Here is a 13,892-nt window from a genome sequence, read left to right as displayed (position 1 = left end):
GCGCTGGGCCGCTCTGCCAATCGCGGCGCGCGCCGCGGCCGGTGTCGATCTCATTTGCATGCAGGGCGCGCTTGGGGTTGTGGCGTAGCGCCGTTCTCCCGCCCGCTTGCCGGGGAGCGATTTACATCTCATTTGCATGCAGCGCGGCGGCGCGGAGCCATGGCGGCAGCGTACCGGCACGGCGGCAGCGCGCCGCGGAGCAGAACCGGGGCCCAGCGCGGCGGGGAGAAGAAGTGCTGTGAGTACCGGGGCGGAACCGCGCACGGAGCGCTTTTCGCGGAGGAAAGAAAAAAAAAAAAAAAAAAAAAAAAAGCGGTTGTCGGATTCGCTTAACGAAACGCGCGGTTCCCACGGCACGCGTGGATTTGAGTGCGCGCGGCGAAGCCCCGCTGTGCCGGTGCCCTTCGTGCTGCTGACAGCCTCAGCTCAGCCTCGCTGCAGCCCTGCTGCCTCCTGACCTCCTGTTTTCCTTGACCACCTGCTTAAACCTATGTTTTCTTCCATCCTCAAGCCATTTTTCTTCTGCCCTTGGCAGCCCGCGTCTCCTGGGTAAATATTTGTCCACGCCGAGAACCGCGTTAGCCCCATTAGCTGCAGCAGGTGCAGCGCTGCTAATCACTTTCATTAGCTAACACCGCTTGCAGCACTCATTAGGAGTCGCAGCCAGCTGCAGGACGGCCGGCTCTGTCTGTCCGCTGGGCTCCACGCTAACGTTTTCCTGCAGCGTGGGCATCCTACATGACCAACTCGCCCACCCTCATCGTGATGATCGGGCTGCCAGCGCGCGGCAAGACCTACGTGTCCAAGAAGCTGACACGTTACCTCAACTGGATCGGGGTGCCCACCCGAGGTGTGTGCCCCCACGGCCCCCTGCCCACAGGTGGGAGGGTGTCGGTGGGCACCCATGTCAGCACGGTGTTATTTTGTGTCCCAAGTGTTCAATTTAGGGGTGTATCGCCGGGAAGCTGTCAAATCCTACAAATCCTATGACTTCTTCAGGCACGATAACAAGGAAGCGATGGAGATCCGCAAGTGAGTTGGCGTCACGGGGCTGCGCAGATGGCCTGCGGTCTGCTTAGGCTTGGGGTTGGCAGCCCGTGTGTTTCTGTAGCACAAAATAACATTGAATGGCACGGAAGGAGGTGGTGCGGTGCGCAGATCCATTGGCAGGATCCCTGGATGCGTGGGAATGTCGTTGGCATCAGGAGAAATGGATGGAAAGGAGGGGCTTGGAGCACCCAGGGGAGCAGGGAGTGTAGGGGGTACCTTGGGTGCTGTTCCCAGGTGTGGATTTTTGCCCTCAGACATGTCTTTTTGAGGGCAGTGGGGCTGGGGGTCTGCATGGAGCCTCAACTGGTAGAGGCAGCAACTGGGGCATCCCAAGGGCAGGGATGGGAGCATGGGAAAATGGGGATTTAAACAGAGTTGAGCTCTGTAGAGCCCCCAGGAGTTGGGGCACCCAGCCTCGCTTCTTTCCATCTGAGGAGAGAACAGCCAGCTGAATTTTTCCCAATCTCAGAGACTCAGAGGAACTCCAATCTGAATGCCTTGCACCTGCTCTGACACTGCATTTCTCTCCTGCAGACGATGTGCCTTGGTGGCCCTACAGGACGTGAAGGCGTACCTCCTGGAGGAGTGTGGGCAGATAGCTGTAAGGCTCTTCCCAGCCAAACACATCATGGAGGCTTCGTATCTGGGTTGTTCAAAGCTGCCCAGGGCATTCGGGAACCCAAATGTAACCCCTAATCATTTGGGGCTGTTTTAGAAGCTGCAGATAAACTTTCTCATTGCCACTTATTTTCTGATAGGTGTTCGATGCAACCAACACAACTCGGGAAAGACGGGACCTGATCTTAAATTTTGCGAAGGAAAATGCTTTCAAGGTAGCGCTGCTGTATTTAATTTGTGATTGTGATCACAGTGCTGGAGCTGTTTTTGACTTGTGATTTAAACCAGAGCTCTTGGTCCTCTAAAACATGTTTCACTGCCTCCTTCACAGGTGTTCTTTGTGGAATCCGTGTGCGACGATCCGGAGGTCATTGCTGCCAACATCCTGGTACGTTGCCAGGCTCTGTGCCACGGAGCTGCATGCTGTGCAAGGTCACCAGCTCTGCTCACAGCACTGCTGCTGGGTTGTTGGCATTAGAGATGATGTGCACAGTGCGGGGTGGTCGGGATCCCGCTCAGATGGCTGCTGATGGTTGCAGACATTCCCTCTGCTGCAGGTGCCAGCTGGGGGCTGAAGCTCCGTGTGTCACCTTGCTGCTCCTGCAAGGAGGGCTGGGGGCTGAACGAGGCTTCCCCGTAGCGCTCTTACATCTCAGCTTGTAAATACTATTGGAGATTTATGGGTTGTAAAATCTGAAGGTGCAGTTGTTGAAGTTGGATGTGAGCTGAAGCCGAACAGTGTTTGACCTTGAACATGGGATGACAGGCAGCTGTGTCTGCACCGGGGCCAAGCGCTGCAGTGTGCCTCCCCATTGCCTTTTGTTGCATTGCCAGGAGCAGGTTTTTCCACTGGGCAGCACTAAACAATGCTGACTAGTTTCAGAAGGGAAGGATGATGATGTTCAGTGCTGCTTTTGCTCCCTGTCATGTTTGCTCAGCTTTCCCCACGTGCCTCTTTCTGCTCGACAGGAGGTGAAAGTCTCCAGCCCCGATTACCCCGAAAGAAACAGGGAAAATGTGATGGATGACTTCCTGAAGAGAATCGAGTGCTACAAGGTCACGTACCAACCCCTTGATCCCGATGAGTACGACAAGTAAGCAGCGAGCCCGGGCTGTGCTCTGTCCCTGAGCTGCTTTGCTTTGCTGCTTTGTGTTCTGTGCCCAAAGACTTGCAATGCTTGTGCTGAAGCACTCCCGAAGCTGAGATTTGCTCGTGCGAAGGCGATGCCCTCGGGTTGCAGTGGATTTGAATGTGATGCTCCCTGTGCAAGCACGGTGTGTCCTGTGTCCCCGCAGTGGCGCTGATGCCTTTAACTCAGGGCACAGAGCTGGGGGACGCCTGCACGTGTGTCAGTTGTCAAACCCGGCGTGTGGGTGTTCTTATTTTATGTTGACTCCAGAGATCTTTCCTTCATTAAAGTGATCAATGTGGGACAGCGGTTCCTAGTGAACAGAGTCCAAGATTACATCCAGAGCAAAATCGTCTATTACCTAATGAACATCCACGTGCAGCCACGCACCATCTACCTCTGCCGGCACGGCGAGAGCGAGTACAACCTCCTTGGCAAGATTGGAGGGGACTCTGGGCTGTCACCACGCGGCAAGCAGGTGTGGGTCTGCAGCACCCAGATGGCTGCACTGCAAAGGAGGTGTGGGGGGGCAGCTGCCCTGTGCAGCTCCTGAGCTCCTCTGCCCTCTCTCAGTTTGCACAGGCGCTGAAGAAGTTCATTGAGGAGCAGGAGATTGTGGAGCTGAAGGTGTGGACCAGCCAGCTGAAGCGCACCATCCAGACAGCTGAGTCACTGGGGGTCACCTATGAACAGTGGAAGATCCTCAATGAGATTGATGCTGTGAGTGGGGCACGGTGAAGCCTTCTGCTTTTCTAGGTGGAAAATAATTAAATTGGGCATAAAAGTGTTTCCCGACCATCGCTCAAGTTTTCCTGCCATGGCTGTGCATAACGCCCTCCACCCCTATCAGGAGGTTTGGGGTCACTCACTAGGGCTGAAAGCACCTGGAACAGTTAGAGCTTTGCACAGCAGCAGACCTTGCACTCCAGCTGGTGTTGGGAGGAGTGACATTGAGCATCCCACGCCCTCGTGGGGTGTATGCAGTGCCTTGCTGCTGGGCGAAGGTTGGCACTCTCACTCTGTTTTTGAGGGCAAAAGAAATGCTGGTGTTGTGCTCGTATTTGTGTACTGAATTGCTGTACACCTCCTGAAGTGATGCTGCACGGAGTTGTGCTTCCTGCAGGGGGTGTGTGAAGAGATGACATATGCAGAGATCGAAGCCAAATACCCTGATGAGTTTGCCTTGAGGGATCAGGAGAAATACCTCTATCGCTATCCTGGAGGAGAGGTGAGAGCACTTAAGAGAAGCAGAGTGCTGCAGTATGCATTGGGCAATGTGTGATGAGTGAAATGGAGGGACGTTGCTTGGTTTCAGCTCTCTGTCCCCAGTATTTCCATGAGAAATCAAAAGCCCTAGTGAACCCAGCTCTCTTAGAGGAAAGGAGTGCTGCTTGCTGTTCCAGCAGTGTGTGAAGCAGGTTCATTGTGCTGCTCTCAGTTGGCTGAAGCTGAGTTGTCCCTGTGGAAAATCACCCTGGGAGAGAGAAATGGCTGTGGGTGGGGATGGAGTCACTTCTGGTTTTACTTTACAGCCATATTTAAATGTGTAATTTAGTGGTTTATTTTCTTTTCAAACTGCACTTGCTAAGAGTTATTACTAACCTGAACTTCCTGTAATCTGAGGGTTGCTGCCATCCAATTTCCCCCAGAGCTGTTTCCTTATTTTCCCCTCTATTTACTCCATCACTTCTGCAGTTTGATGCTTTAACCGATACTTTCCTGAAGGTGAAGCTGCGTTAATTGCTACTTCTGCTCCAAGTCTGTTTATAAAACCCCTTACAAAAATTCCTGTTTTGTTTTGCAGTCCTACCAGGACTTGGTTCAGCGCCTGGAGCCCGTAATTATGGAGCTGGAGCGGCAGGGCAACGTCCTTGTCATCTCCCACCAGGCAGTGATGAGGTGCCTCCTGGCTTACTTTCTGGATAAGAGTGCAGGTACAAAAATAAATGCATGCTGGTGGGGGCTGGCTTCTATTCTTGCTCTTTTTCGGGGTTTTTGGGTGGGTGTCTGGTAATTGCTGTTTTGATTTTTCTTGACAGTGGAGGAACTGCTTTAAAAAAGAAAAAAAAAAAAAAACCATACCCAAAAAAACACAAAACACCCATTTCTGAAATGGTTTAACCATTGCATTTCAGCAGAGCTTTGCAGGATGTGCCCCGTGAGGGCAGAGCGCTGTCTGCTCAGTGCCTGCCCTGCTGCCTTTCTGCTCAGCCCTCGTTTCCAGAAGTGCTTCAACCAGGAGCATCTCTATGGGATTTGGGTTTTTTTGATTTAAGGGAACTGTGCTCTGGTGGAGCAGTGAGGGCAGTGCTCCATGGCACAACGATGCTCTGCAGGACACATGTGAGACACTGTATGCAACGTGCTCTGTGATGGGAATTGGCTCCTCCTCACTTTGCAAACAGCACTGCTCACTGATCAGCACAGAGCTATCTGTTGTGGGCAGAGCACTGTTTGAGGTCACTTCAAGAGAAAGCACCAGGCCCCTGGAAGCTGGGGCATGCTGCTAGGGCCGTGTGATGCTGAGCAGTGCTGAGCTGCTGTAGTTCTCCCTGTGCTTTGGGTTGGGTTTCCCCTGAGCGCCGCTGGGGGGCTGTGGTGGAACCTTTGCTCCTGAAGGTAAAGCTGATGCTGCTGCCTCTCCTGCAGATGAGCTGCCCTACCTGCGCTGCCCCCTGCATGCCATCCTCAAGCTCACCCCCGTCGCCTACGGTACGTGGCTCCTTTGGGTGGTGGGTGCAGCTGTGTGTGGAACAGCAGTTGTTGCTGTCAGTGCTTTTGGTGATGGCGGTGGGAGCAGTGGGATGGTGTGTGTTGGAGGTGTAGATTGGATACAAGGACAAAGTATTTCACAGTAAGTGGGGTGGATGTCCCCGTCCCTGGAGACACTCGAGGTCAGGGGATGAGGCTCTGAGCTCTCACAGTGAGGGTCAAAGCCAGGAAGTAACTGAAGTGTGAATTCTCCATGCAGATGAACTGTTCATTGAGATTTTTTTGTTTTAGTTTAGAAACGAGTAACAACCTTCTGCTCACTTGGCGTGCACTTATAATATGATTTTATTCTAAATGGGTTAGGAAATAAATTGCACTTCCTCCAATAAACTCCCCATTCTGTTTGGGCAAGGTTGTAAAGTGGAGACGATCAGCCTGAATGTGGAAGCAGTGAACACCCACCGGGACAAACCTTCCCTGAACTCAGTAAGTTGAGCTGCATTGTTCTGCCTCTTGGTTCATGTGATTGCTCAACATTTGCCTTCTATGGACATAAGTCAGTTGAAACTCTCCCTGCTATAAGTGGTTGCTTTCATTGCCAGCAAGGCCGCTTCAGAAGCAGAACTCATTGCATGTAGAGTTGTATGTGCTTCCCAAGACAGTGGGAGATATTTGGAACAGGGGCAGAAGTGGGCAAACTGAAGCCACTTGGGTTAGGATGTACATCTTTAAATGCTAGGTCTCGTTAAGGCTTGTTTGGTGTGTCTGCTTGGAATTAGTGCTATTAACACAAAGTAGTTAGGGAGTTCCTGCTGCCTTCCTGAGCTCTCAGCCCATTGCAGAGCCATAGGCACTGTAAGGCTGCACCGTGGGGTGCATTGTGGGGTCAGCAGCCCCAGGACAGGCTGCTGCTGTGCTGTGGGAGGGAAGCATGGGGCTCATCCCTTCCTTTGTGGTGAGGATGTTTGTAGTGTGCTGGTTGGTGGCTCTCTGCCCTTGCCCTTGTCTTTGTGGATCTCACCAATGTTTTGCAAGCGTTCTGTGGAAGTTTCCACTGTTTTTGTGCTCACTTGTGCAGGCATGCTTTTGTTTTGCAGAGTGCCTGCAGGTATTGGGGAATGCCACTGAACAGCTGGTTCAGTAAGGCTCCCCAGTTAAGCACCACAAAACCTACCACTGCATTAGGTTGCAGGGGAGCTGATCTGAACTGAGCACATTTTCAGCTCCAGTGGTGCATGGAGGCTTTTAGCCACCCCATGGCATTGGAGGAGGTTCTAGAAAGAGCTCCAAGGGAGAAGGGTTATCTGCCATTGTCTCAGACTTGTTGCTTTGCTGCTCGTGTGATTCCTGTGCTGAAATCATTGATGCTGCTTGGAGGAGTCAGAGGATGCTCCTGCTCTGCTTCCTTGGGAACAAACTACTTTGAGAGCAGAAATACAAATAAGGGAAGTTTTTCTATTTATTTATTTTTTTTTTTTCCTGAATCAATTGTAAAAATCAGGAAGCAAAAAAACCCAAAACAAAACAACCCAACACAAACTAACTCCAAACCCAGAAGGAAGTAAATCTGCAAGCAAAGCAGGCATAGGACATCCACCACCGCAGGTCTGCATGTGGCCAGAGGCTCTCGGGGATGCACTGCAGTCGTAACATCTCCTTCCCCTTTTCCCTTCCTTGTGATGTCCTCCACCTGCAACCAGAGCTGCCTTCCCATGATCCAGAGCCCAGGCAGGATGAGGAGGAGCAGCCTGACGCCGCTGGCCAGCACGGCCACGGAGCAGCGCCCGCGGCACCACAGCGTTGGGAGCGGCCCCACTGACCTGCAGGTTCGAGGTGCAGCTGCTCAACCCCGGCTGCAAGCCACTGTCCAGGTGGTGCCTTGCTCTGCTTCCCCTCCCGTGCCACCCATGTCACCCAACCATGGCTGTAGTCCCGGCAGAAGTACCCCCAAATACCCAAACGCCACTGGGAATCATTCTGCATTGGGCACTCTGAAAATAAACAAGGCAATGCTTGAAAATCTCTCCATGAAGCTAGAATTGTGGTGCCAGAGGTTTATAGAACCCTGTCCCGTGCAGGCAAGCTTCCATTGTTCCATCCACCCAATGAACCATTGGGTGGTTCATTCTGGGCCGTGCTTTCCAACAAAAGCTTGATTGGAAAGAGTTACAGATATCATCTCTGTCCAAATGTGTTGGTGCAGCCAAGTGCTGCTCTAGCTGTAGAGCAGTTGGGGAAATCCCAGTGCTCAGTGCCTATGTACGTTCCTATGGATCCCACCAGCAGCTCGTTGAGCAAAGGTTGGGCTCCTGGTGTTTGGGTGCTGCTTGGTTTTTTGCCACCTCGCACTTCTTTTTGTTTGAAATCACATAGATCCCCATCAGGGTGGTATGTGAAGCCCCACTTGCTTCTTTGCAGGTTGAAAATTGGTTCTCTTTGCCATCACGTGAGGTGGAGGGGGGAGGTTGGGGGCTCCTGGTTGGGGTCGTTGTGCATTTTGTTCCCCTTGGTGCAGTGTGAGACATCTCGGTAAAACTGTGGCTCTGCTATAGGGGGCTTCATTTTCAGATAACAATTAACAGCTTTAATCTCAGGCATCTTACAGCTCGGTATTTTCCAAGCTGTTTGCACTTGTGCTGTTTGCAGTTGTGCTGCTTGTAGTTGTGATGCTTTGAAGCTCAGGAGCCACTGAGCTCCTGGGCAGGGATGGTGAGTGCTGTCCTGGAGCTCTGCCCTGGATGGAGCCACTCAGTGAGCTGCTGCAGCTCAGGTGCAAGCCTGCAGTGATCTCCCTACCCTGAACCCCTTGGGTTGCTTCCCTTCTTTCCTCATTTCCTTCACTGCTGTTACTGTTGCTTGTAAACTACCTTTAAAGTGCACTTTGAGCTCTCCTATGCTATTTCTTTTTCCTTTGCAGCCTCAAGTGGGAAATGCTTGCCTGTGAGTACCGCTGAGAGCAGCTTGTGTGCGTTCTGTTGTGCTTTAGTAAGTAGGACTTCTCTTGGCTGAAGTTGCATGGAAACCACTTTGGGAAAAGACAAATGCACTGAGCAGAAGGAGGTCTTGCTGTGCAGTAATTAGTCACTAAGGGGACCTTGATGGTTGCAGAGTGCTAGCAGGGCTGAGGTTCCATCCACAACCCTTCTGTGCTGTCATCCTTAAGGTGATGCTGTCCATCACAGGGCACTGCAGGAGGTGGTGCCAGTGGTGTTCTCCTGTGGCCTGGGGTGAGCTGCATGGATGGAGCAACAGGGAGAGGAGGGGTTCAGAGCTGCACTGGGGAGGATGTTTGGGAAGCAGCTCTGTGAGTGAGCCTTGCTGTGCTAGTAGGATTGCTGCTGCCTCCTCTATCATGTTCCCCTGGGGGCATCTTTGGGGTGAGCAGGGCAGAGCTAGCTTTCACCCACTGCACAGGAGGAGTGTTTTCTTGTCTATATACCCCTTTCTATGGAGCCAGCAGCCAGTGTCACCCAGGAGACCTTGGGCTCTCCCTGCTGTGCTGTTGCTGCAGCAGCTGTGGCAGACCCTGGGGTGACCCCTTGCTTTGCTTAGCAGATGCTTCACCTCATCCAGCTCGTGCACTGTTGTTTTTGTCCTGTAGAAGCTGGTTGCAATTCGTGTTTGGGACCTGATTGTGTGGGATAGCTCTTGGTGTGCTTCCCTGCACAGCCCATCCCCATGCATTTGGGACGACCACAAGATCCAGTCTGCTTTTACCCATCTTTGGGAGCATTCTGGAAAGCTTTGGGTGTTGCATCTGCACTGCAGAATGCTGGACCCTGGGACATGGGACTGCCTTTGACCTGCGGGCCCATCCTCTTGCTGCTGGTGCTTTGGCTTCAAATGCAGAGAGCTTGATTTAGTGGAAAGAGAGGGGAATGGTTGCTGGTTCCATTTCCTGATGGATGGAGGGAAGATGAAGGTTCGGTTGGGGAGGTTTTGCCTCACCTCCAGCTTCTGCTGTTGTGGGGGGAGATGAGTTTCCTCCTGATCTCATTACTCCTACTGGCATGAGCAGCTTTTGACTTGGCCAAAAGTCAGATTTTGCACTTTGTCCTTGAAGTGAAGCTCTTCCAGTTGTTTGTTTGTTTCTTCCATGAGACTCCCTGTCGTCGTGTAGAGCCTCAATTTATACACATTTCCTGGGATAAAAGGACACAGGACTGATCTTAAATTGACATCTCCTGTTTTTAACTTGCTGCAGAGAGGTTTTACTGGTAAAGCAATTCTACCCTGCCAAAGCTACAGAAGCACACACAGCCTTGAGTGGTGTTGAATGCAGCCATGGCCTTCTTGGGAGCTGCCCAGCCTCTGCAATGCAAACACTGCAGTGTTTCACCCAAAGTTGCCTACATCCCAGCTTTCAGGGTCCTTAATGGTGAAGAAGAGGGGAAAAGCAGAAAGAAACTGGGCTGGGGGAGCTTGCAGTGCATCATTTCATAACATCCACAGCCTCAGTCCCTCCAGCTTTGCCTTTGTTCTCTGAACTGCAAGGGGCTGTGTTTAGAAAACAAATGCATGTGCCAGCTATGAAAAGTTACCCTTCTAACATTATGCTTCAAGTGTTTGCTTTCCCTTTTGTTTAAAATAATAATAATAATAATTCCTCAGGGGCATCCAGGAAGGGAGTTTGGTCCAACTTCCTTCATTCCTCTGCAAACCCTCTCTTAATAGTGGTGCTTTGCTTGAAAAAACAGCATGTGAGCAGCTATTGTGAGTTAACTGATGGTTACTTATTAAGTGTCACTGCTGGGAAAGCTGTTCAGATATTATATTTTTCTTATCACAAGTGGAAAGAACGTAGGGTCTGCGTTTCCTGAATGTTGGACAGAAATGTTGATGCCTGCTGCTTATTGTCAGCAAATTGGCTTGAGAGCTGTGCCTGCTGTTTTAGTGCAGAACAGTGGTGGTTGGGTAAGGAGGTAACAAGACAAATGGTGTGCATTGATTGCACACCCCTTTGCAGTGTCCAAAGCACTGCTGTGCACTGCAGCTCAGGTCTCTGGGACCAATGTCTGTGCTCTGGGATGTGGAATGAGCAGCAGCTGCTGCAGGGCATCGTGTCTGTCAGGTTTTAGTGAATGCAGCATTCACTTGTACTGATGCGTGTTCCTTCTGTGGCCCTTGGTGAGACACTGGAAGGTGTTTTATCGGAACCAGAAGTGTTCATTGTGGCTGATAGGAGAATTTATTACTGTGACTTTTCTAACATTTGTCTGGAAGCGCAATTTCATGCGGAGAGGAATAAAGCAGAGTGACCCTGAGTAGCAATCGACCTCATTCTTGCATGGTGCTCAGTGAAGGCTGCATGCCCAGGCTTGGGGCAGCTGGGAGAGAGCTCTGCAGGAGGCTGAATGGCAAAGCAGGAAGAAATTATCTGCTCGGGAACAAGTTCATTAGTAGATCCTTGGGTGGATGCAGCCAGGTAGATCCACTGTGTGGAGCTGGTTGGATTCTGTGCTGTGAAGCATCTTCTGTGGTGTCCTGTGGTTTAGCACCCGTGGGTTGAGCTGTGTTCCAACCTGTGCCTTTCTCTCCACAGAGGCTGGCTGGCCTAGAGGTGGAGGGCTGCAATGGACAGCAGGAGCCTGATGGGACACGGTGCCAGCTGGGAGCGCAGTGAGCAGTGCCTTCCTGCAGCCATCCTGTCCTTGTGAGCACTCAGTGTCTGCCATGGCACTGCAGAAAACTTCCTGAGAAGATTTTTTCAGCTGCTTTTAACGTGTGTGTGCTTGTGTGTGTGAGCAGCAGGACATGTGAGTGAGCTTGTCCCCATGCTTTGAGGCCTCTGGGCCTCTCCCTGCTTGCTGAAGCAAGGTTTCTTTGGAAGATGTTCTCATCAGACCCAGTTCCCAGGTTTTATTCAATCTTTATCATCTCTGAGCTCAAACACAGTTACTCAGTGCAATTTAACAAGCAGAAGCACTCCAGGTATCGCTTGGCTTCTATGGCTGTTGCTTTGAATCCCCCCAGATCTGAGCCTCTTGCTTTACTTTGGGAAGGGTTTTGCATGTGCTGTGGCAAAAGGCACTTACAGGATTGTCCAGTCCTACAAGATGACCCACTGCAGGGGACAAGGACATGGATGTGTTCATTGCCATCTGGGAACAGCCAAGCTGCTTTTGGGCTCAAACCCTGCTTTGGTTGTCCACTGCATGCCTCACCCTGTTCTCTTTTCTCCTGGGCTTTGTGGATGCTTTTCTCTTGCAGCAAAAATTCCTCAATCTGCATTGCACAGCACTGTTTTCTTCCTGCATTCCATGCTTACTGTCCTGTTCCCTTTACTTTAGCCAAAACCTCTCACGATCAGCTTGGATGTTTTGCACTCATACATGCATCAGAGAATTGTGGATTCATTGACCAAAGCTTAGTCATGCTAATTCTGCAGAACATTTCCTATTGCTATACCCATTTTGAGATGTTGTTGTTGTCAGAAGGTAGTGAAGGGCCCGGGCTGTGGGTGAGGTGAGGAGCAGCAGTGGGGCCACGTGTGTGTGTGTGCTGTGTGATGGTTTTTTACTCGTCTCTTGTACCAATTTTTAGACCCACAGCACATTTCTGTACTCACATGTGAGTAAGCTGTGAATGTTGCTGATGTAATGCTGCCTTTTGTGGAGCTGAAGCTGTTGAAGTATTTAGGGCACAGGTGGAGCACTCCTTCAGTGCTGGCTGCCTGTTATTGGGTTGCCCTGCCAAGAGGTGGGGTGATGACACTCCGAGTTTTCACTTTTCTCTTACGAGTTATTTGCCAAACTCCATTTTCTCCCACTCCTAATGTCCCCCTTGAAATTAGGGCAAAACTGTCAGGTTTGCAGCCCTGCGATTAGGTGAAGAAATGGGCATTTGGGGTTGAGCAGGATGCTGTTACCGACCTGCTCCGTCCAACGACTCCAACATCTGTGATCATGGGACCCAGGCTGTGTGTGTTAAGTGTGTAAATCAGTGCCCACCCGCAGATACCTGAGCCCCACACACTCTGCCTGTGCTCAGTGGGCTGAGGCTTACCTGGGGATTTGTGTTGTAAACACTCCCACAGTTTTTATTCTCTCAAGCTGAGATGAGAGAAGCCCCAAACGCTTTAGGATGTACAGTCTGCAAAAGTTTTATGTTGATCTTAAGCAGTTATGCTCCAGAGGGATGAAATTCAGGGGGTAAAAAACCAGAGTTTTATTGGTTTTACTCCTTAGGCTGTTCCCACTGAGCAGTTAGAAATAAGCCAGGGGTGGGAGGAGAAAGGAAAGGAGAAACAAAAAGTTGAAGGAAGAGTTCTATAAGCTGCATAGCACAGCAGTGATCCTCCAATGCACAAACATGCTGGGGTGGGCTGGCTGCAAACCTGCAGCATCAGAACCACCAGCAGATGCCTACTGTGAGCTGTTCACGCACAATGTGGTGTAATAACTGGTGGTGAGGAGTTAGGTGTATGTGTATGGTTAAGGAGCTAATGGCTGTAAAGAGGCACAGCCATTTTTTCCTGCCAGAATTCATGAATGTAGCTGATGAGTGTCGGTAGTCATCAGTTTTTAATTGCTGCTTAATGTCTGCTCTGCAGTGGTGGCTGGCTGTGGGTTGCTGTGCTCCCCAAGCGATGCTGCAGCAGCTGCATGCTGGTGCTGGGACAGAGCCATCTGCAGCAGCCAGACTGTCCCTCAGCACTTTAAGCCAAAGCACAGCTTCTCCTACTGCATCTTAACTTAATACCTGTGTCTGTAAGGCAGAGCAGTGGCAAATTCCCAGTGCAGGTGAGTGGTAGGGGACAGCGTGGGTGCTGCAGGTCCCAGGTGAGCCTCTGCCCGTGCTGGGTGCCAGGCACTTCCTTGAAACCACCTGACTGCCCTGGCACCGCTCATGCAAACAGCTCAGGATAAATAAGGGTTGCACAACTTACCTGAATTTAGGCTTAAGGGGGGTTTGCACTGCTGGTCATACACAGCTGCGGTGTCGGGCTGTGTTCAAACGCTCCAATAGCTCACCATGGGCTGAATGTCCAGTGGTGGGCTTGCCTGCTTTGTGAGCATTGCACCAGCACCAGATCTTACTCCTGTATCTCCCTGATTTCTATTTCCATCCGCTTTTGATGTCAGAGGTGCTCTGTGCTGGTCTCAGGGTGCTGCTCTGCATTACTGTGTGCTGCTTGCAAACTGCATCCTTGTGCTGTGCGTGGGGAGGGTGATGTTTTGTGTTTCACAGAGTTCTGCTGTGTTACTGCTTTCTAATGGTCTTTTTTTCTAGGTTTTAAAGAGAAAAGCAATGTATGCAGAGTTGTTGTGTTGTGTACCCTTTGCACTTACGCACAATTATCCCGTGAGCATTTATTTACAATACAGAGGTTTTAAAAATAAAATCTTGTTTCCTCTCCTTTTCTGTGACAGTTTGCTATAA

General features: G+C 51.0%; 1 protein-coding gene across 8 annotated transcripts; it reads left to right on the top strand.

Annotated features, from left to right (window-relative positions):
• The first annotated feature begins 37 nt into the window (after positions 1 to 37).
• On the top strand, positions 38 to 13,869 carry PFKFB2 (6-phosphofructo-2-kinase/fructose-2,6-biphosphatase 2). 8 transcript variants are annotated; one of them, XM_052698243.1, is made up of 16 exons: positions 41 to 238; positions 725 to 850; positions 936 to 1,032; positions 1,585 to 1,651; positions 1,809 to 1,883; positions 2,000 to 2,056; positions 2,638 to 2,762; positions 3,069 to 3,276; positions 3,372 to 3,518; positions 3,922 to 4,026; positions 4,603 to 4,732; positions 5,448 to 5,510; positions 5,923 to 5,996; positions 7,211 to 7,343; positions 8,428 to 8,495; positions 11,053 to 13,869. In XM_052698243.1, exons 1-16 carry the CDS (start codon positions 160 to 162, stop codon positions 11,131 to 11,133), a joined length of 1,635 nt encoding a protein of 544 aa, XP_052554203.1. In that variant the 5' UTR covers positions 41 to 159; the 3' UTR covers positions 11,134 to 13,869. The 8 variants fall into 8 exon arrangements, 7 of the variants coding, with proteins under 7 accessions (XP_052554197.1, XP_052554203.1, XP_052554198.1 ...); XM_052698238.1 differs by having other exon boundaries at positions 42 to 238; positions 7,211 to 7,381; positions 8,428 to 8,450; XM_052698239.1 differs by having other exon boundaries at positions 42 to 238; positions 7,211 to 7,381.
• Positions 13,870 to 13,892: the final 23 nt, after the last annotated feature.

This window comes from Tympanuchus pallidicinctus, unplaced genomic scaffold, assembly GCF_026119805.1.
Source record: "Tympanuchus pallidicinctus isolate F22 unplaced genomic scaffold, pur_lepc_1.0 scaffold32, whole genome shotgun sequence".
Classification (NCBI taxonomy): domain Eukaryota; kingdom Metazoa; phylum Chordata; class Aves; order Galliformes; family Phasianidae; genus Tympanuchus; species Tympanuchus pallidicinctus.
Note: the sequence above shows the minus strand (reverse complement) of the source record. Positions and strands in the feature narration are given on the sequence as shown.

Bases quoted from the DNA above. Each gene is read 5' to 3' on its own strand.
- PFKFB2 (XM_052698237.1), top strand. From the start codon at position 160: ATGGCGGCAGCGTACCGGCACGGCGGCAGCGCGCCGCGGAGCAGAACC. The intron at 1,884-1,999 runs GTAGCGCTGCTG...CCTCCTTCACAG, and splicing joins CGAAGGAAAATGCTTTCAAG to GTGTTCTTTGTGGAATCCGT. The intron at 4,733-5,447 runs GTACAAAAATAA...CCTCTCCTGCAG, and splicing joins CTTTCTGGATAAGAGTGCAG to ATGAGCTGCCCTACCTGCGC.